The sequence below is a fragment of the Camarhynchus parvulus genome, chromosome 13 (genome assembly GCF_901933205.1).
Source record: "Camarhynchus parvulus chromosome 13, STF_HiC, whole genome shotgun sequence".
Lineage (NCBI taxonomy): Eukaryota > Metazoa > Chordata > Aves > Passeriformes > Thraupidae > Camarhynchus > Camarhynchus parvulus.
Genome location: NC_044583.1, coordinates 10,189,970 through 10,213,603, shown reverse-complemented (window position 1 = coordinate 10,213,603; position 23,634 = coordinate 10,189,970). Strand labels below are relative to the sequence as shown.

At 41.4% G+C, this 23,634-nt stretch overlaps 1 protein-coding gene across 2 annotated transcripts in view; it reads right to left on the bottom strand.

The window, feature by feature from the left end:
* Positions 1-2,140: 2,140 nt before the first annotated feature.
* The window catches only part of SPOCK1 (SPARC (osteonectin), cwcv and kazal like domains proteoglycan 1), a 267,842-nt gene continuing 246,348 nt past the window's right edge, over positions 2,141-23,634 (bottom strand). For both annotated transcript variants that reach the window (XM_030957132.1, XM_030957133.1), the window contains 5 exons: positions 20,308-20,424; positions 13,533-13,754; positions 12,880-12,942; positions 7,691-7,828; positions 2,141-6,696 (listed from right to left, as the gene is read on the bottom strand). In XM_030957132.1, coding sequence (XP_030812992.1) covers positions 6,506-6,696; positions 7,691-7,828; positions 12,880-12,942; positions 13,533-13,754; positions 20,308-20,424 — 731 coding nt within the window. In that variant the 3' untranslated portion in view covers positions 2,141-6,505. The remainder of the gene's footprint in view (positions 6,697-7,690; positions 7,829-12,879; positions 12,943-13,532; positions 13,755-20,307; positions 20,425-23,634) is intronic.

The window sequence follows — 23,634 nt, the reverse complement described above, 5'->3', positions numbered from 1 at the left end:
ATGTCAAAAGCTTATTAATAGCTCTCTGCCTCTTTTTAATCTATTCAAAAAGCTGTACAGTGTGCAAAGCTGTTGTGACATGATTTTTCTTTTTTAATATCTCACCCTTTGACTGTCAGTATTTAAGGAAAAATGAAACTAATCATCAGTGAAGGCTGTAATGCTATTGTTTTATAGCTGCTGGGGAGCTCAGAAGAAAATTTTGTAAGAGAAGAAATAAAAGAGAGTGAGAGAGAGAGAGAGGAGGTGTGTGTGTAAGTGTATGCTTGCAGCTCACACTGGAGGTTTCACAGAACAAACCAAAAAGTATATTCAGTTGCAAAGTAATATTAGTAAGATAAGGAAAATATATATTGGAAAACAGTGAAAAAAAAGGCAATTTTTGTAATTTTGTCCTGAGTGCTCCTTTATATGCAAAGGTATGACCCCCATCTTGTATTGCCCAACCTGGCAGACTTTACTGAAGATGCAAAGTACAATATTTGTACTACTATATCTACTGTCCTCCAGGTAAGAGTTGTCCTTGCCAACATTTTACCTTGAACCCCAAATGACCTTTTACTATTGCTGAAGCAACATTTCAGCCACAGACACTCTTCAGTATCAGTGGGGAAGCACAGGATGTATCTCCTGGGAGGGAGTTAATGGAAATTAGCCCAGGATTCTCCTCTGAAAATGGAGGACAGAGTCATGGAAAGTCTAAACATAAATCAGTGCAGCTTATCAGGACATGACAGGTGGGATATAATAATCTACTACGAGTATTTTAATGTATGAAACCAAAGTACAGCATTAAGCCCAGCACAAGTTGTTACAGGAGGGAGTAGCAAAGCAGGGGTGATAAAACACAGGCTGAACCTTATATGAGGTGTAGAAGGAATTCCCAGAAGTGGATATCCCAAAATTCCAGTGGATATCCCATGCCCAGGAGGGTCAAAGACGTGTATATATATATTTATGCATGTATTGTGTATCTCTTTATACACACATTTGTAATTAGAAGGGAGTGGTGTGTCTGTGTAGAGCTATGCATGTGTGATACAAAACAAAGCTTGCAAGGTGCCTGTAATTTGAAAGCTAGAAGGAATATTTAAAAAGAATAGAGCTCCAATCATCAACCCTTTCTGACAACTAAAATCTCATTTACAACTCACACACCTTTAAGCTCTGGATTTCTTTTGCTTTGCTCCCAGCACTCAGTGCCACACACAGCATCTGACATCTGGAACAGCTGAGACACTTCAGCACAGAAGATCAAACACTTCAAAGAGTCTCAGAGTGGTTTGGGAAAGGGAAAACCCAGTTGTTCTCAGAGTCAGGTAAGTGATGTACTGCAAGTGATGTGTGGTACCCACAGTAAAAATAAACTCATGAATGCAGGCAATTGAACTGAAATTTCAGGCAGGTTCTGACCCTTGATGGCCCAGCTCAGCCAATGGTGTATGGACAGACACATTATCAGTGCATACCTGATGAGATGACAATTGTGCAAATGCCTGCAAATTGGTTTCTCTTTTCACCTGGTATTTTTAATATTCCACATACAGGAAAAAGGTGATGCAATAACATTTTTAACTCTGTAATTAGCACTGCAATAATGCTGGCTGTTTAAATTGGTTAATAATATTAAAGACGAGCTCTGATTTAATTATAGAGACACAAACCCAGGTATTTCTAAATGAGGATGGTTTCCCACCAATTGTATTTAATATAATTTTGCGTTCATTTATCATGTAGATAATGGCCATTGCAGAGTGTGGCTGTGTTTGTGGAATTGCCCTGGATACCTTCAGAAGAGACAGAAAAACATGACAATTTGCAATCTGGAGAGGAAATAGAAATGAAAGCTTCCCCCTCTGCCCTTGCTAGTTCCTCAAAAATCAATTTTAATATAATTTGAAAAGTTCTGATTTTGCTACAGTTATTCCATTCCATTTGGTTTCATTTCTGCTTCTGAAATAGAGGTTTCTGGAGACCTTGCATTAACTCCACAGATTACAGCTGGCATTGAACAGAGGTATAAGTTATGAAGCAAATATAAAGGAGCATCCATTTCCATGTATGATTAAATGCTGACTCAAGGTAGTGCAGTATTTTTGATCCCCTAAGTTTAATAAAATTCAGGACAGGCAACAAGGAGTCGCAGACAAATTAAAATTTATTGAGACAGACAAAAATGCAACTATTTCAGACTACAGTTAAGCATTTACAGTTAAACCAAAGGTAGCAAAATGCTCACATTCCACTTAACTCCTTATGGAAAAAGCATTCAGAATTTACTATGCAGTTCTACTTACTATGGTAGTCTACATCCATCTACAGTAGGGACATCGAACTGAAACACGAAATATTTGGATCTTTCCTTACAGATCTACACATTGAACAGTAACAGACATCAACAGCATTGAGAAAAGTATAAAAAGACCAGAACCCACCTACTGTAGAAAGGGCTTTTTGATGTGTAGTAACTGTACAAGGCAGTCTGTGGGTGGAGGGATGGGACACAGGAGGGGCTGCAGAGAAGCCAACAAATGGAGGGAGCGAAGCTCGAGCGACCTGGTCTGGGTCAGGTGGTGACCTTAGATCTACATCAGTTGCTGCTTGAGGGAGAAAAGGCTACAAAACTCCTAATATCAAAATATTCCCATGCCAGAAATGTACACTGAGACTTACAGACTAGGCTGGAGAGGCAAAGAGAAGCATTCACTAACAAACAGTGTTGTTTTAAATATAAACTTTACATCTTCAATATAAACTGTAGAATAAATATTAAATAAACAGTTCAAATGGTTAAAAATAATAGTACAGAATAGCTAAAAAAAAAGGCAAAGTAAATAAAGAGGATTCTTTGTGTTCACAGCAAAGGCCAGTAATGACCCAAAAAAATCCAGCTGTGCTGAAATCTGAACTCAACATTTTGATTTAACGACACTAGTTAAAAGGAACACTAAGCAATGCCTAACAGTATCTCATAGACTGTAATATGAAAAGAAAATTAGATTAAAAATTGGTTTGTGTTTCTAAAAGAATGGGATAACTCTGATTCCATGTGGTTTGTGTCTCTAAAAGAATGGGACAACTCAAATCCCATTTTCCACAATGAGAAAATGTTTGGAAGGTCAATGACTTGATTCAGATGGGAAGTAAGTCTTGCTTTGAAAAAAAAAAAAAGAAAAAGAAAAAGAAAGGAATTGAATTAAATTAAGTTGGAAGCAAATTAAATCCTTTAAAAAGCATGAAAAATGGAAGGGGCTTGATCTGGAGGAGCACTGGTTCTTGGTAGAATTGCTGGTTTCTTTATCACTATTTCATTAAATAGAAGATTTTCTTAATGCATCTCCCCAAACTGGACACACACACATACACATATGCACACCCATATTTGTGCAGAAATGCATATATACAGTCACACAGATATACATATCTATATGTAGGCTGCAGGTCCCCCACCATGGGAGGATGCCAGTGGATCACAAAAGGGCTTTGTTAAACAGCTTTGCAGGATTTGGGCACTTGCTCTCAAGGCAATCCAGACTCTCAGCTGCCCTTCCAAGCAGGTGTGCCCTGCTCCTGCCTGGCTGCACCCTGGCATTGGCCAGGGCTGCCCTGCCCAGCTGCCCCAGCCCATAAATGGCACATTTCCCACTCTGCTGGAGCCAGAAGAACACTTGCACGAGTCAAAGAGGCGACTGAATGGTCACCTGGAGAGGGGGGTGTGCCTGGATCCAGGCCAGCATGCCTACAACAGTTCGTGTGTGTCTGTGTGTGTTTCTGGGTGCTGGGGATGTGCTACCAGAGGCCACCCAAGCCAGCCAAAGCACCTGACCCTTCACCAGGCTGTGCTGGGCATGGAGCTGTTTCACTGGGGCTGTTTCACCACCCCATGTTTGAGCTGGTGAGAGACAGTAATTGGTTTACAGTTAGATATAAAGCTCTGATTTATAATTCCAGCTCTGATTTGGAAGCATCATCTGTGAAAGATCACAGCCAGGAGACCACCAGTGGGTGGTGCTGCCATGTCTGCACACGTAAACTCAAAGATGTTCACATTCCCTTTTAAAGGCTTATTTAACAGCTTTAATTTAACCATCTTGCATGTTTACACGGGACACAGCTCCCTGCAGCCTCAGACCTGGTACTGCCAGCAAGGGCTCAGAGTGCCAGGCTTTGCCCTGGGAGTGCTGGGCAGGAGAAGGGATTTGCTCTGTGACCTTTGATGGAAGGCACAGCCCAGCTGCTGTGGAGGGACACAGGACTGCCCAAACCCCCCTAGCTCTGTGTGGAGAATGAGTCCAGCCAGGAGCATCAGCATAATCTGCTGATTGTGGAGCTCAGATCTATGGCAGAATGAAATGGCAGCTCTGTGCCTCAGGCAGGTCTTGCACAGGACAGAAGAGCCAGACCCAGAGAGTGTGGGGTTAATTAAGAAAATACCAGAGGAAAACTAGACAGGATGTTTGAGAAGGAACCTACTGACAGTGTTCAATTGCTTCTCACAAAATCATATATAGGGAGACAGAAATGCTGGGTTATCTGCTCCTCCTGCAAGTTGGCAGGATTTCTGTGAAAGGCAAATAGAAAAAGTGTGCAAATGTGTGTGTGTGTCTGTGTGTGTGTGTGTTGGTGTGTGGTGCAGCTCATGGAAAATGACTATTAAATATATTTTTCTAAAGCTATGGGAAAACCAAAGGGATTTATTTGAGGCAGGGCAGATTGCAGGCCTTTTGCAAATGACAGTGATGGCAGATTTTTGGGAGGATGCAGGGGCGTGAAACAACAAATTCCTCATGGTTTTACACATCATTCTACATTAATAATGATTATGTAGGCTTGCTCTTTGTTCTCAGGTCATTGATCTGGATAAATAGGAAATAAAAGAGGAGAAAACAGGAGAGCCCCTGCAGCACATGGTACCTAAAAGGAATTCCACTTCTGATCACATCTGAAAGCAGAGGTCCTACCCAGAGGGCTGCCAGGCAGGCACTGGCTTTGGAGAGGGCTGAGAGCCAACATCCCCAGGCTAATGTACCTAAAAACTGAGTTCTGCCAATTTGTGTGGTATTTTCCAGCTTTCAACTGACTATGTAGACAACCATGTTGTGACTCAATGCTGTCCCCATCTCTATATCCACCATTAACTCAGAAAAAAATCTAATTAGTTTTTGTTATAAAAAACACATTTTTCATTCTGCAAAAGAACTCACTGGCCAACCACAGGCATTGCTAAAATACTTACACCTGCATCCTAAAGCAAGAGTGGGGTTAAGGTACCTCTTACTGCTTCACAAAACAGCAAAAACAATAAAAGATCACCACAGCACATTGCTGCATCTGAGAACTGCCATGGGAAAGGACACTGCAAATAATGTAATGTCAATATGCTCTGGTACAAGAGCTTTGAATATATGGGAGGTATCAGGGGAATCACAGATTGGACTTTAATTCTATTCTCTTTTAGGAGTGTGCATTACAAGTGTGCAGCCACACTAAGCCAAGGGATTTTGCTTTTGAAATATCACCACCTAAAGCTGCTTTTTTAAACAGGTATCTTTACATGAAATAAGGGACAGCTCCTTTTGAGGGCTGGTGTCTTGGGCAGCAATTTGGCTTTGGAAGGAGGGCTGCTCAGTGGAGAACAGAGAGCTCTGTGCTGTGTGAGCTGGGAGCAGAGCTGCCTGTGTGTTATCAGGGACCCTCCTGGTGCAAATGAGCAGCTGAGGAACAGCTCTGGGGGCGGTTATGGTGCTACAAATTCACCAAATGCTCTCCCCTTAAACACTCTGAAAGGCAGATGGACTCTGTCCCCTGCCCCTAGGGCTTGGTCCAGGACAGCTGCAGCATCTCTGAAGATCAAGAAGGTTGTGTTCCTTTATCAAATAAAGAGTGAGCTGATTGTGCCCTGGTGGGAGTTTTGCCTTTAGTGTGAGCTGGACTAAACCTGTTGGACTCATTCTCAGAGAATGGAAGGGAAAGTCCTGCCAGTGGGTTTTCTTCTAGATTAAACCCCTGGTACTGGGCAGCCACTGTCCAAAGAGACTGGGACATTATAAATATAGACTGGAAAACGAGGCACCTGCTTTTCCTTCTTCATGAAAGAAAAACCTTTTTCTCATATGATCCAGGTAACAATTTATGACACAAATTCTCTGACATGAGAGGGGCTTCTTAGCCTTTGTATTGTGGTTTTTTTTGAGCCCCTTCCAGGATTCTTTCACAGGATGGATTTCATAAGTGGTGCAAATGAGGATTAAGACACAAAATGGTTTTGAAACAAAACTCATTGGCCCTGTGGATAGAACAAAAATCCCCCAAACCAACTGAACAAAAGCTGTATTCCAAACAGTCCTTTGCTGGAAAAAAAAGTTGTCATCCAAATTAAATTGGCTATACAAAATTAAACTCAGTAGAGAGGGAAATTTTGTGCCAGGTACTCTCAGATACAATTGCAGAGATATGATGTGAGTTGCAATATTGTGCAAAACGTGAGTCCTCATCATGATGGGCACTACCATATATAACCAATTTCATCATCCTTATCATCATCTTCATCTTCATCATCTTCATTAGCTGCTCTTACATGAATCTTCAGTTTCCCTTCTTTGTCTTTTTTTGTTGCTTCAGGTTCCTCTTCCAAATCATCCAGCAATACAACGGATCCACCACTGCCAAAATCCCCTGAGGTTTCTTGCTCTTCTTCTGAAACAGGTGAGCAGGAAAGGTCATTTCCTCACAGAACACCAAATTCCACATTAATCACTATCCTTGTCATGCAAGCCACTGTCATTTGCAATGTTATTTTTTAAATTAATTGGTTCAGCTATTCGTGAAACAACCTTAAAATGTCAATTTTCATTCTGAACTGGGAAAAATATGTACCTATAGACTCTGATTTTTTTTTGCATAAAACACCCCCTTATGCAGTCTTCCTCCTAGAGGCTTGACTGGAAAATTCCAGATCATGTGCATGCAGGCCAGAAAATCATTATTCCTTTGTAAATATTTTCATTCCATCACTGCTCTGTATACCATGCTAAAAAACCCAAAAAAGTGGGTTTATTTGAGTGCATAAACCTCACTCTTCAAATATAGTTATTGAACCTAAGATCTGTGATGTTATTCTGGGCATCCTGGACCTTCTAGGTCTCTGTTCCTTCTCAAAAAGGAAAGCTGCACTCAAAATCATCCCTGAGGCACTCTAAAGGACTGTAGGTGACATCTTCCTTGTCTGGGCACAACAGCTAATTGGTGATTTCACTTACCTACACAATATTGTCCTGTCAGCAATTGTATTGATCTTGGCTGCTAATGCATACAATTTTACACATTTAGGCCTTCCCTTGTCTGGAAAGTTCCAGTAGATGTGCATTCCAGAGTATACAGAACAATATATTTAATAACCATGCAGATCAACCCCAGATCCTTAATTTTAATATCACTAACTGCACTTTCCAGGCTTGTAGCAAAAAAATATCTGAGCAGTGGCTATTGCCTGCTAACTTGTGCTGCACCTCTGCTGTCCAAAGGACCCAAGAGGGCCTCATTTGTGTGTGAACAGGAGAACAGAGGAGCACTTTGAACTGTGCTACTCGTGTTTTCCCTCTTGTCATCACCCTCCGTGGTGGTACAGCAATGGCAGGGTTACAGCAGTGCTAATTCCCCCATTGTCTGAGGAAAGCAGATCATTACTCACCACAGCTGACTGTGCCTTGCTTTCTGGAGCCAGCTATCTCATTGCCATACTTATCAACACACCAGCACTGCCCCGTGCTGCCATGGCACTGCGTGGCTTTGTAATAACCTTCTTCATTGCAGCGGGGGATGAAAGCACCTGAATAAAATACAAGGTGTGCTCAGTAATGCAATCCTCTGCAGGAGCAAACACACACACAGGGTATTATGAACTTAGCACTTATATACATAAAGATCTTGACAACGTTGGCAAGGAAATATGTGTGATTATCTGGTGCCTGAAAGGGCGAAGGAATTATTTCTGGTGAACTCTTTTCAGACAGCCTGGTCACAGTGTATAAATGTTTGTTCATACCCAGCACACAGAGGAGGCTGTCACACAGCTCTAGAGAGAGCTTCAGTCTGCCCCTGAATGACTGATACTCCCACAGAGCCTTTTCACATTTAACTCCCAGTTTTAAACTTTTCTTCCCAACTGGATTATTACCCCAACTTCATTAGTTCTGCATTTCCCCCCATTTGCACTCCTCCAGTGTTTATCACATGAGTCTTTGCACAACACTGTAATTATCCCTGGAAGGTATCTGCCATCTGCTTGCTATTCATACTCATCTCAGGCACATCCCCTGACTTACTGAGATTTCCCATGTATAAAGGAAGAAATAATGCACAGGATTTACAGAGAGGGACAACAGGATCTGAATCAGTAAGTCTTTGGATTTGAAGCCCAAGTTTTTTCTCACAATAAAACCAATATATTTCAGCCTTGTAGTGTGTGGCTCATTCTGACTTCTGCAGGGAGGGAAACTCTCAGGAGAAACCTATGTTATTGTTCCCACCATTTTCAGCAGATATGGCAAATGTACTTCAGTATGAAAAGCCCTCTTGTTCTTGGAGATGAGTTAGCTTTTTTCCCACTGGAGGTCAGTACATTCATTTTTCCCTTCTTTGTCAATTGCTTCAATTTGACACATGACATAAACACCCCCTTGCCCCCAAATTTCTTGTCTCAAACGATTTTTGAGAAAGTGTTTTTCTCCTTTGTCAGAGATACCAGTGATTTACTGGTGGTTCAGTAAAGTTTTTTAACTAGTTCCATGTGTAGTATCTATTCAGACAGCACATGTGTCAAAGGGGCCACTTCCACTACATTTCTCACAGGAAAAGATGAATGAGAAGGTGCTGCCCAAATGTCACCAGATTTCTTATATAAAAGACATAAAAGTGGAAGTCAGTCAGTCTCATACACACAGAGAGTGAATCTGAAATTCACACAAAGTGAATCTGAATATCCAAACTCATTGCTCTGCAGATCTTGTCTAAAGTTTGAGTGCTGCTATTACAGGTCTGGGAGATGAGAAACCTTTGAACATCTGCAGAAATCTTTGTTTATCAGATCAGTTTTGGAGACCACATCCATGAGTGAGAATATTTTAAATAATGTCAAAGCATGATCTTGTAGCAGGTTTGCTAATAGGTATCACCATTATGTTCATGTACAAGTACAAGCATACTAGCAACTATCAAAGATTAATTTTCACTATTTATAAGACAATAGTTTTAATAACAAACATAAGTATTTGCCTTGGCAGGTTTTTTGTAAGTTAATACTCAGTGTTCAAAACTTCATTTCAATATCAATTAGGAAAGATATTTTTTTAATATTTATGCCCATGTCCTGCCTCTGATAAGCACTCCAGGTGTTTATCAAACCATACACAACCTTGGGAAAAGTGCTCAGGTGCTGACTTGGAGCTGGTGTAAATCAGCACAGCTGTACCCATGTCACTAGAGCTGCCCTTTTATATCTGCTCAACATCTGGCTCCAGGGAAGGATCAAAGGGAGAACCTCAGGGGCATTACAGGGCGAGCACAGAACAGCTTCTGCATTTTAAACTGTTTCATGCTTTCTCTTTTCCTAGGGCAACGCAACCGTTTCCTTCTTTCAAACAGGCCTTTTTGCATAGTTTCACTGTTTCTTGTAAGGTATGAAAATGTTCCACGCTGCCTATAAAAGCTTTAGAAGATTTAAAAATAAATTGTGGCCCAGGCTCAGTGCCAAGATAACTGTGTGTGGAATAGATTCACACTTTGGGTCACACTGAAGAGTGGAAGGTGCTTTTCCTTCTGCGTGGGAAATTCGTGCCAATTTGTATGTAACACTGGAGCTTTAAATATTTATCTATGCATACTAATGTCCCAGTATTTGCCAACCATCAGAGGGAGGATACAGAATGTCCTCTCTGATGTGTCAGGTGCAGGTGATAATCTGGAGAGGATAGAGAGTGGCTGGGAACAAGTGTTGTACAACGTGATGATTCTCGCTGTGAATTGTACACAAACGTACACAAATCAGCCTGTCTTTGTTAGAAATGAGCTGGCTACAAGCTCTGCTATCCTGGAGCATGGCACCCAGACAGGCCATTTGCTGGGTTTGGCATCAGGGAACATCTGGAGCTTTCCTCTCCAGAGGTTCCTGCACAGGCAGTGCTTCCCACAAGCCTGGACACCATAAAATGTGAGTCCCTCCCCACAGACTGCCCCAAGCTACTGAATCCTGCCTCCCCATCTGCCTTTGTCCTGGGAAAGGTTTAGTTATTCCACACAAACTTGAACAGCACTGTTGCATCTGTGTCCTCTCTATAGACCCAGACCTAGACCTCTTTTTTTTTTTTTTTTTATCATTTCCTTATCTATATAACACTCCCCTTCCTTAGAGAACATGAGGAGAATAATTATATGCTAAAGATAGAGGTAAAAGCCTGTCAGAATTAAGTACTAGCCAGCACACAGCTCCTGGTATTAGCTATTATATTAGCTGAATCCATAGGGTTGATATAGGAGAAAACAGTGATGGGAGCAGAAATTTATTACTTTAGTGGAGTGGGAGAAGCATTATCAGGCTGCACAGTTGTATGCTTTAAAAGTACAGTCTCTGCTGTTAATTGTACTCCAGATAAATCTGGTAGGAAAAGATGAATAGTGCTGTTTACTTTTTAATTCAGTCTCCTGGGATGCTAGACTTCATTTGAAAGCCTCCAAATTCAACATATCTAATGGCAATGGCTTTGAAGTACTTTGTTGCAACTGTCATGTGTTTTGAAAAATATATAGAGAAGGAAATATCAAAAGTCATCATTTTTATCAATGGATACAAGTTAACAAAAACATTTTTCATGTTAGTGCCCAGACTGTAAGTGCTGTGCCCTCTATGTCAGGGTCAGAGGAGGAAAGAGAATAATTAAATATTACTTTCTCTGAAAATACTCATCTCTCTTTTCCAGCTTTGCCATTGCTACAAGTCACGTGTATGTTTGAGCTTCCATTTGAATGATTTTTCAGACAGTGAAGAGAAAAGACAATGTTTTCTGCTGCATAAATAGCTCTGATATCAAATTAAAATCTCCATGACAGGTGTCATTATGCAGGAAGACTTTCAGGGTAGGTGAAGCAAAGAGTTCCTCTTTATATTATAATTTTCTAGTTGTGGAACAACCTGTGCCTGACACCTTGATTTGTTGAGCTTCACCACTTTCATTCTTCTTCTATTTTTTTTTTATTAATACAGTAGACTGGAAGTTATTTGTGCTAAGGGACCATTCTTACTGCTTTTACTTTGTCATTTTACTCCTGCTATTGTGCTCAGATCCCAGTGACATGTGCTACAACCACCTGCATGTTGAACTACCTGCAACCCAGGCATCATTCTTCCCACACACCAGAACAAACTACTTATGTTCCAACCCAGATGACATTAACTGCACGTAGAAAATAACAGCAAAGCATAAAATAAATATGGGATAGTCAAAGCTATCTGTTAAGAACTGGGCTTCTTATTCTTTTAGGTGACTTTGAAAATCATGACACCCATGAGACAGAGAACATTGTGACTTCCTCTGCCACAACATTCCCTTAAACACAAATGCAGAATATTTACTGAATGGAGCACACATATCCCAAGTGATCAATCCTCCCTTTGCTCCCACAGCTAGGAACAGCAGGAGCTGTAATTTGAAACATCCTAATCTTCATGTGAACTTGCTATGAAAGGATGATGGATCTAAACCACATTCCCAGGAATGCTTATTCTTAATTTAAACCAACGAATCCAGGTTGAGATTGTACACAAGGCACCTGAACCTTGAGTCCAAATGGCTCTGGGAGAGGCAGGATTTGGCAGAGCTGAGCTTTTGCAGGGTGTGCTGAGTATGGAGGAGCAGCAGGCTGCAGTGTGGGAGGTGTGAGCAGCCCTGTAGCAGAGCTGTGCACACCCTGGGCTGCAGCTGGGGATGCTCTGGGAGCCTGACATGTTTTCCATGGTGGGGCTGACAGCTGGGCTGAGATCAGCCACTCCTCAAGGGTGAAGTGCAGGGCTTGCATCTGTCCTGCTGTGCCTCAGGGGCTGGGCTCTGTGTGCACAAATGTGCTGGGACACAAGTTTTGGTAAAACACCAGCACACAAATGCCAGGCCACGCATCACTGGGTGATTTCAGGGCAGAGAATTAGACTTGAATTTTTTTTCAGTTCAGCAACCTGATTTTTCAGCAATTAATTGGGAAAATGCCAGAGGGGGATTTATTTAACCTAATTTTAGATATCCATCAGAGTAAGTCATGAATCAATTCAGGCTCCCAATAGGCACGAGAGAGAGGGACAGGCATGACCACATCTTACAGCATGAAGCATCCTGCAGACTGCCTAAAATGAGGTGATATGAATTCCTGTTTTCATATACACACAATATACTGAAATATTTTAAAGAGTGATTAGGCAAAATTGAACCCCAAGGAAAGCCTGCCTTGTACCATAACTGGAAGGGAACATGAATGCATTGGCTATGCCCCTTCAGTCACCCTTCAAAAATGGGAGCCTTGAGTATCAAGCAGCCTCCCAGAACTTACTCTGACCTGTGAGGTGGTGAAGGCAGTATTAAGCTCTGTGCAGACAAGGCTTTGCATTTCTGGAGAGCTGTAAATTAGCTCTGAACCCGTTGCCATGCTGACACCTGTTCTGTGTGTTGCTATCTCATTATTTGTTTAATTTCATAGTGTCAGGCCTACGCTCCGTGCTGCATATTCCCGACTCAAAACATTAGTCTCTAATTGAAAAACCATTACTGCATATAAAGTTACAATAATCACAGAAGCTTTAATTAGTTGAGCAAATGAATAGCAAGTAATCGAACTTACCCAACAGACTCTTCCCTCTACTTAGCTTTTGAATTCTATTCATTTCATTCTGGCAAGGAAGACCTAAAATATAATGTATAAGAATCAGTTTCCAGATGGCACGGGACAGGCTCTGTAATGACTGGCTTCACTGCTGACATGAAATGTGGGCTACTGTACACCTGGGACTGAGAGAAGCCCATATGCTGGTACTGTACTGCAAAACAAATTTATGTCATTAGCTCCACTAATTAAAAAAAAAAAAAAAAAAAAAAGGCAACACAATGTAGTTGAGAGTAGCGTTTGGGGGCCATTTTAATTGTTAAACCATTCTACCTCTCTTTTCACCAAACTGACATCATGCCAGCTCTCTGATTTATGACTTGCTAATTGGCTAAATTCTGTGTTAATAAAAGAGTAAAAGAGTAAATTCTCGAGCTTTCTGTCAGCAATAGAGCTTATTTCTAGACTGTGTGCAGTGACACTTACTACTTTATCTGCTTTAATGATCAAGGGATGTTAATATAGTTCATCTGTGACAATAAACACAGTTCCAGAATGCCCTTCACACTGGTGCTGAGCAAAACACACCTGCCTGCCAATGAGCAAACTCTATGGCAGGCCCTGAGGCACAGGGAGAGCCAAACAGCTCCTCTTTGTATGGCCCAGCTCACCTCCTGGCTTCTGGAAGCAGTAGCACCACTCGTTGTTGGAAAGCTTCCCGTCCTTGAAGGAGTCACAGGAGTTGAAGAGCGGTTTGACACACGGCTCGTACTTGTCCAGGTAAATGGCACTGATCTCCGAGGGATCCAGCAGCAGGTCATAGTTCATGTCAAGCTTGTTGAACATCCAGCCTAAGGAATCCTTACAGATTGGTAGGATGCTGGTGTCAAATCCTGTAAGAAGACAGGCAAATGTTCCCCAGCTGAACCCCAGCATGACCCCAGCACAGGAACCGCTCTAAGGTGAAGCCCTGCCAACTTTTCTTTTTGTGGCTGGACTCAGAACATTGAGCTGACTTGCCCAAAGCAGAACAAGATCCTACAACTGTACTGATTGTGTAAAGCTTAAACCCAAGCACAGCTACAAACCAGAGCACTGCTCACACTCTGTGGGAGCTGTGGGGTAGAGAGGGCTGAGGTTCAGAACTGGTTTCTGTAATTTAAAGTTATCTCTACTCAAAAAATTCTTGCTTTTTTATTTTCTTCAGTCCTCAGTCCAAGTGTCTTGGTCTGGTTCCAGGAAACTGAAATGTGATGAGCAAAAGCTGCTTCCACCAAATTTTCAACCTAAACTGTATCTGAATGCAATTTAAATCCTGTTTCCCAGACTCGTTTCTAGTTGCCTGATCACATTCTTCCCTGCTGTGCTCTCACCTTCTACCTCTCATCCTTGCTTTTCACTTTTCAAAGGCCTGTCTGTGGTTTGTGACAACAAACTGCTTTGATCTGGACTGTGAGCTGTGTGGGGGAGAGAAGAGGTGAGGTGTCTCTGTTCCTCACATCACTCTCACGGAGGGCACAGCCTCGGCTGGAGCTGCCCATGCTCTCGTATGCTGTACCAGCACCTTCCTGCAGCAACACAGGATTCTGCTTCTCCAGCGCTTTGGAAACCATCACCATCATTCATTTTAATAGCCCAGATTCTTCAAAGACTGCTGCAGCAGCAGTGGTTATCACAGAAAGCCCAAGTCATGCATATAGATACCCACTGTGTATATGAGAGACACGTTCCAGTATCCTGCAGTCTCCAGAAAAACAGTGGAAAAACAGTGGTGTGGGGCACTATAAATCCACACTGTCATGCTATTTTTTCAATGCTTAAACTAAATTCCAAGTTATCTACAACGTAAGGAAGTATATTTGTAATACAGAGATAATAAATCTGATAACAAGGGTATTGGTTTCAACCAGGACTCAGAAACATGAATCCATTGGTTGGGGATTTGCAGGGACAGAGGGCTCCTGACACCCCTGCCTTTGGTGCTCACACTGCTCCAGCTGGGAGCAATAACCTGCCTGTGCACTCTCACTCAGCTTTGGGCCACAAAGAGAAGCCTGATGAGCTTTTTCCTTCAGCTGCAACTTTCACTGAAAGAGGTTAGGCTTAGCTTTGTTTGCTGTAAGTGCTGCTTTCAGGATGCTGCTTTGTTGAAGTGAAAGCTGAGATGTTGCTGGAATCATGCTGACAGTTTGCCAAGCTCTGCACCCTACTTGCTATTTTAGGCATGAATCCAAAGGAGAGCAGGGCTTTTTGCTGGAAGCTGTGGTTTTTGTATGCAGCTGTGGCTGAAGGTTGTCAGTGACGCAGAGGGACAATCAGAAGGGTTAACTAATGGGAAGGTTTGTGTCATTCATAATACATGTTTCTCTAAGGAAGGAAGAAGGTAAAGCCCTTTCTTCAGGGCTAGAGGCAGCTCAGAAAGGGAAGAGAGAAATCATGCTGAACATTTCATCACATTTTTATGCTGTTATCTCCCATAACATTATCTAATCATGTTTGAGCACAGTGAAAAAGAACAAGGCTGTGTGAATAGATGTAGGGGAAACTGCTTGCCTTGCTGAAGCAATTAGAAATATTGACTTCAATTATTTAAGTCACCTGAAGAAGGAAAGCAGGGTTTGGTCACTGTGCAATCTTTTATCAAGTGAAAGAATTTAAGATTCCTCACCTTTGCCTTTACAAAGCAACAGGAGCAGGGCACCCAGTCCTGTCCTGTGCAGGTGTTTGGTGCCAGATTCCCCAACCCAGGGCAGGTTAAAAGTAGTCAAACAGGCAGGGGTGGATCATTCAACTGCAGGGTGGAGCTGGGATCAGCTCCAGCTATCCCAATTTAACAGTTTTCAGGAGAAAAACAGTTAGTTTCCAATGTCTGCTCTTTTTCTGCACAGATGCTCTCTCTGACAATGGATTTTACATGCTGTGGTGGCACTTACTGCTGCAAAAGATGAGCAACTGCACGGTGTGCTGTATCATCAGTTGAGTATGGTATGTGTTGCTCAGCCCTGATGGTCCCTAAAGTCATCTCTGAACTGGCAGGGACCAAAGCAGGGAGAACTGGAATGAACTAGCCCCTGACAGTGCCTGTAGATTATTTCTGAGGGTTGTTGTCCTCCCTGCTGGGAAATCTCCACCTGTGTGTGCAGTGGGATACACCACCAGCCTGCCCTCAGCATGGATCTGTCTGAGCAGTGACTGCAGTGAGCACAAAGAGCACAAAGCTGCTCTGTGACACACCATCAGGGCTGGATGGCAGACACAGCTGGGAAAGGTCATTGAGAAGACAGTTAATTACATTAATTGAAGAGGTTTTGATTATAATTTCTTATAAACAAGGGAGCTTTCACTCTTGTGACCTGAGTTCCAGATTAGATTTATGAAGAGGCTGGCTTACTAAACAGTGCTGGATTATCAGACAATGTGGCCTGGAAGTCCTGAAATGTCGAAGTGGTAGGTGTGACATGAAGTCCTTAGCTAGATGGTTGTTATCAGTGGAAAGTTAATTCTTTAATTGTCCCCCAGTATGTTGTTGAAGGTAAATAGCAGCTCCACTTCATATTGTGTCCTTGGTAAAAGGTACTGCCCATAAATTGCATCTGCAGCCCAAACCCAACAACCCTGGGTGCTCTCAGCACCCAGCACCAGGAGTGAAAGCCAAATGTCCCCTAAGTGTTCAACACAGGCTCTGACTCATGGCATAACCAGGGCAGCTGATGGAAAATGGCTTTTGGAACTCACTTACCTTCATGGGAGGCCACTGTGCTCCCACCAGCCTGGTGAGGCCAAGTGATATTGAATGAATTAACTTCTTTTTAGAGTCTTTTGATATACTTATCTATAAACATGATGCAATTTTCTGGATGAAATAAACCCCATACTATAATCCTGTGAAGAATTCAGTGCTCGGTTAACAGGCTGGATTTCCAGCACAACAGACCCAGAATAAGCAACCCCAGTGAGAACTCTTCTGCATTTTCTGTTCATCAGCTCAGTGCTGCAGTGCCTTTGGTGAGAAGCAGGAGGATGGTGCAGGCTCCACATCCCTCTTGGCTCCTTGGCAGTGCTGCCCACACAGATGCCAATTAATGTCAGCTGAGGTGGTGGCTGCTCTCATTTGGACACCTGCTCACAAGGACCTGGACTAAGACCATCTTGTTCCTTTTTTCAACTGACAGCTGTTCAGCATCCTGACAACTTTCATTCACTACAGAGCTGGAAGGAAATCAAGCTGGTGACCTACATGTAAAAGTCTCTCATCCCATTAACACATAAAATGCTCCACCTCCTCTGAATGAAAATGGAATTAAATTTTAAAAAGTCTTTAGGTGAAAATCCTTATAAAAAATAAACACACCTTCTGGCATGAAAGAATTATTTTTCCCCTTCAAGAGTTGACTTACATGAGACATTTTTATTTTATTAAAGTATACTACAATTAAATTAACAAGGGTATAATTAACCTAGTTTCCCCCATCGCTTAAAATAAAAGAAGGAAAAGAAGAAATGTTCTCCAGAAAAAAAAATCTTTTATATTGCATAGACCTCTAGTAAGAGAAAAACAACACCCACTCCAACCAGGGAGACTATCTGGATACAATATGGGGATGTTATGAATTATCAACAGGCTCAGGAGCAATTTGAATCTGATCTTGCTACCTAATTAGTTTTATTATTTCCCTATGTCAAAACATGTCCCTGAGTTTCTTACATCATTTATTGAGGAGATTTTAATTGCACAAAGCCTTCAGAAGACAAAGTACCTGGCCCATGGTGCTGGGATCAGAGAGCTCAGGGAAAGAAGGTTTGAAATCTAAACACAATGATCTTCCTCCTCCTTTTCCTTTCAAGAGACTTACAAAGAAAATAAAAAGGAGTGTACTTTTTATTCCTTCACCTGGGGGTGAAGATAATACACTCAAAATGCTTATTTACACTCACACTAACATCTTGAAAAATTAATGTAGCACAGAGAAATCTCTGCTGGAAAACCTTCTCTGGACAGTTGATGTGTCCAAGGCATTGGAGTCATGGCATCCCACCATCTGCTCCTTCTACTGCCACGGGGGCACATCCAAAATGGATTATTTGAGGATGTTCATGCCTTTTCAAACCCTGCAGGCACAACCAAACCAGCTCAGTTTAATGGAGGGAAGTGTGTGGTGAGGAGGGCAACACAGGCTGAGCCATAAAAAAGGGCAGTGTGTACATCAGAGTGTGGGTGTCCTGTTTGCCAGGATTCACAGACATCCTGTTCCACAGCTTGGGTATGTGAACTTTGCTTTGAATTCTGAGCCCTGTTTAAGGTGTCTTTCATTTTTACAAATGTTTGAAGTTGGAGAGAGTCAAATACTGCTGTCCTCACCCTGTGTGTATTTTCAGTGCCACCAGGGAGAATGTGAGCTGCAGAATTTGGCACATGCAGATTAATTCATGAATTCTGTTGCAAAACTTCAAAAAGAAAAACAAGCCCAAGTTTTGTGGCATTTAAAACTGGCTTAGGTATCTAAACTTATAAAGTTTCTTTCTTTCTTTTTTTTTTTTAATTGATATAGAAGAAAATGTAGAAAATGTGCCAAACTAAGTCAACAGTCTAAAAACGAACATTGTTGAGATCAAGTGTTTAAAATCATCAGGCAGCCTTTCAAATAAAAGCTGCCAGGAATCAAACTAAACTAAAAAGAGATAACAGCTCCTCTGTGAATCAGAGCAAACACTGCAGAATTACCAGGAATGTTTTTCTCACTGAAATTGCTTAAGGAAAAAAAACCCAAAAAACAACTACTCAACACCTTTAGGATTTGGTCTCTGGCAAGGTCACCATGAGGATGTCACGAATCATCTGCATGAAAACATCCTTTTGACAATCTGATAAAATGAGATTTCCTATGATTCTGGGCCTAAAGGACTTCAAATAAAGTTTAAAGCCTCTAAGGCTTTCTGTCATGGGGTTTGAAATGAATTCACATCTGGAAGCCATGATTAGCTGTACATCCAGTTGCTTTTTGCACTGTGGTTCGGATCCTTGCATGAGAATATCTTTTTTTGGAGCACTGTTTCAGAAATAAGTAGGACATCCAGTTTTAAAGACACTGACTTTGTTGTAAATAATGGGAAAAATAAGGGACACATGAAAAAACATCATTCACACAGAACATGACTTGTTTCAGCACAGAGTTTTAAGATGTGTGGTGGAATTTCTGGGTTTGTCTGTAGTTTTGAGCAATACTGCCCATGGTATATTCTCTTTAGGAAGAGCCAATCTGCTGCTGCCCCAGCTCAGATGAAGCACAAAATTGGGGCTGTGGAGACCTGGACCAACACAAAATGCCCACCCTGATGTGCTGGGTCTGCTCTGGTGGCCCTGTAGCCTCTGGGTGTCACTCTACAGGGACACCAGGTGAAAAGAGCCATAAAAGCAGCAGCTGCTGGACCCTTCAAATTCTGGGTTTGGACCTGGCTTTAGACAGGGAATCAGTGAAGTGAAGTGAGGCACACACCTAGATAAAACTTGTGCATCCTGCTTTGCAGCCCAAGGGCCCACGTGTTTTGGGACACTGTTTAAAAGAATTAATGAGTCCTTACAGAAAGTGAATTTGCATCTGCTGTCTGATGAGCATGACCTCTTTTAATGCTGTTATCTGAATCTTTCCCCTCCCTGGTGGCTAAATGACATCAAAATCAGTCATGTTGGCTTAACCCACAGAGAGTAAATGTCCTCTAGACTGTTCATATTCTTTCTTTAAAAAAAAAAAAAAAACGAATCAAAGGAGGCAAAGATGGTGCTATTAAATACCCAGGACACAAGGGGCTCCAGCTTTCTCCACCATTTAACTCTTCTAGCTACATGGCTCAGATGTGGATGTTTTAATTATTCTTTCCCTTACATAAACTGTTAGTAGGAAATTTTAAAATATAAGTGAGTTTTTCCAACATTGGTATAATGTTCCCTACGCTTGTATCGCATATTTACATCTTATTCCACTGACATTGTGTCAGAAAATGCTTGGTCATAAAACTGGTGGTTAAACACAGACTAGAGTCCAACCCCAAGAAATGGTTTGGATGCAGCCACATTGAATTGGAGGGTAATGGAATTTAACTGTACAGACACAAACTACACCATAATAATTAACCCCAGTGCTTGAGAGAACTTCCTGAGCAGTTTCAGTTCCTCATACAGGGGTGTTCTCCATGGCCTTCAGACATTTATTTGCCTGATTAACTTGTGAAGGTCTCTCTGTCTCTGACTGCCAGTTTCTAGGGCAGTTTGGGGCAGAGAGAGGGGACAGAAGGACTGCAGCTCCTTCAGAAAACAGCAGGATCAGGACTCAGGTCCCTGTTTATTGACTGGAACCTGCCTGACAGGATGTTGCAGCAGTGCTCAGTTCAATTCTCTCAGGTTGGGAAGCTCTTACAACACCCAGTGTTGAAGGGGAAAGAGTTTCTTACTGCCTTGTGCTGTGTCCGAGCTCGTGGGCTTGATGACACGATTGGCATCCTCGTGCAGGGCTCCAAACCAGTCCTTCAGCCTCGAGGCCAGACTCCTCAGCTCTTTGTCTGTGCAAGCTAGGAGAGAACAAAGCACCAGGCTGAGTCAGGGGCACCAGGGAAAAGCCTCTCCCCGGAGAGTCCATTAGAAAAATTGTGTTTATGGTTGTAAAGTTCTCCTCATTAAGAGCTCTGAAGGAAAAAGAGAAGGTCAGGGAAAAGGATGCAAGATAAAAAGAAAATGTAAGTCATGATGAATTTTAAGTTGTACTCAAGTACTTCCTTGGAAGCTGACACGAGTGGTGATGGAAGAAGTGCCATGCAGAGCTCCCTGCCAGTTGGCAATTAGAGCTATGTGACTATTTAACTTAAATGTTTTCACCTTTTAGGATTTCAGAGAAAAATATCAGTCAAACAGATGGGGAGGAGGGACATCCTTGCTGAGACATGCTACTTGAAAAAGATGCTAGGGATAATTTATAACCACATTTGGCTTTGTATAAGGCTATTATCACGGTAATAGAAAATATATATACTTATTTATATACAGAAAAAATTGTTATGTTGCTCTAGTTCTACTGCAAGTGAGACTCTACCACCTCTGAAGATTGTCAATTCCATTTTGTTATCTTGGTAAAGCATTTATTTTCTTATAAATTTTACTGAGAAGTATCTAATTTTCCCAGAAATTTCTGCCAAGAGATTAATGTTCAGCTGAAGCAAATATTTTTAGGGAAGAAAGCTGCATTAGCCATGAGTTTCTGTCAAAAAAAATATTCTTATTTCTGTATCATGTTTAGTGCTTAAAATTGACACGCTCAGGCAATTTTATTATTCCTACTGTGCACTCATTCTACATTTTAAATGACATTTCTTGAAATACAGAGCAAGACTTTATGCCATAGAGGCAGACATCCCTCACAGTCACAATAAGTCTTCTCCATCTCACTGCACATTATAATATCCCTCCTTCCACCTTATTGAAGAAAATTGAGTTCCACAGCTCTCCCAAGTTTAACTCACTGCTCCAATGACAAGGAACTTGCTGATATGTCACAGCTGTTCTGAGGATTTGTTTGTTCTCACACTTTAGTTTGGGACAGGAATAACTTTGACGTTAAAAATAGAAATTATGGCCTTTTCTAAATTTCAGGGGGAGAAAAGGATTTCCCCCTTTTTTTTTTTTCTGTAACACTGAAAGGGTTTGATAAATTTTCCTGTGAAAGATAAAGATATGAAGATCATTATCCCTCTAAAGCTGAGTTCAGGTAAGGAAAAATCAGGTGTTAAACAAAAAAATCCCATCAATGTAAAATAAATGGAAGACAACACAATACTAATTGTAAAGTGGCCAACCTTGCTGAAAAAGCTACCACTTTATTTTCTCACTTGAATTAACATCACATTTTAGTCATAATAAACTATCTTATCTTTCCAAGTTGGGTGAAAAAAAAGTAATTCATTCATCCAAGAAACGAATAATATAGTTTTACTGTGCAAACCTGATACTTTAAATAATCACGGTGGCACATGGAGGCCAAGGCTGGAACTCTGGACTACAAACATCCATTCTTGTGCCTCCTGGACAGGTACACGGAGCCTCACAGACAGTCAAGGCCCAGGAAAAAGAAATAATAATAAAGAAAATATCTTCCAGAGCCGTTTTCCTGGTTTAGATTTGTGTACTTCCAAACACAAAGCCAACCCCAGACACCCCAGCAACCCAAATTAAGCCAAATGCTTTGGGGGACACTGGGTTTGCTCCCAAACTCACCCTGTATGGAGGGCAGGAACAAGGAGCACACACCCCCTGTCCCCAGCCTCAGCACCCTGCACGATGCCCTCCCCAGGGCCAAACAAAGTCTCTAAAATAAACCTCACAAAGTGGTCATTTGGTGTAAACTGCACTGACTAGGGTATTTGGAATCCATGCTTTTAAATGGCAATACAAACCAGGATTGAATGCACAGCATAGGTGGGACAGAAGCAATTAATTAATGGTAAACAGAAGTAATTAATGGCAAATCAGACTTGGAACAACTTGTCTCTATAATTGAGCCAATCAAACACGTCAGGGTCTGTAAAATGCCATTTCTAATGAAGCCATTACAGTTTTTTCATGTTTGTAACTTCAGCCATGTTGAGAACCAGCTTTTTTGAGGGCAGTGTTTGAGAGTGAACCCTGGGTGAATTTATTGCTTTTGTTTTTGCTGACCACAAACCCTGCAGACTTCCTTTGGAATCTGGTCTGAGGCATGATTGACAGCAAGCCCAGAAGTGGAGTTTTCTGCATTCTGGATAGATTTTCTGTGAATAAATGAGATATTCCTTAAGTATGCTGCTTAAGGATGATTCCACAGTGAGTATGAGGTTGAGGTTTTCTCTTAGGACTGCAGTCTTTCTTCACTAGAATAAATAGTGTTTCATGAGTCAAACAAGAGCCAACTTTGCTATTAATATGAAGTGAATAATAAATTTCTGGACAAGACTTCAAAAATTTAATGCAAAGTTCAGTTAAATTTCTATTCAATGCCCTCAACTTAATGCCCTCAATCTTACTTTCTCCCACACATTAAAATAGAGGAAGCATTCTTTTATTTTACATTTCTTGCATTAAATTTTATTTTAATGCTACCCTGTCTGGTTAAAAATATCCTGCCTTTCTACCCAATGGAACTGCATTCCATTTTTATTTATTTCATTTGAATTTCATTTCATATTAATTTATTTCATTATCAGAGGCACATATTAATTTTGTCTTTTTTTTTGGTTTGGGGCACATTTGGGACAGGAGTTTCATACAAACAAAATCAGTGCTCTGGCATCTAGGAACCAGAGCACTCAATGTTTTATTTCTGGTGGTAGGGCCCATTAGTTATATATCAAACAATTAGCTTGGAGGAGCCCCTCATCTGAGATCCTTACATATAAATTTACATTAGTAGAAGTTATAAAGCATTTTTAAGAACCCTCTTCATGAAAAATGCAGCGCAAATGTACCTCTTCACTATTAATAGAAGTTTCAAGTCACATTTCTCAGATAAGAAGAACAGGGCTGTAGGAGGAATGGATGTGATAATGGGTCTCTTGCTATTTGAAGATTTATAAGGAGAGAACACCGGGGTTGCAAACAATATGGATATTGACATGACTAGAAGCACTGATTTAAAAATCCAGGCTGAAGAGAATCACCAAGGGAGCAGACTCTCCACAGCCCCTCTCTCACAACTGGAATCTGTCCAGTCAACTGCCAACAACCATTTAAAGCTCTGGTGCTGTGAACAGACC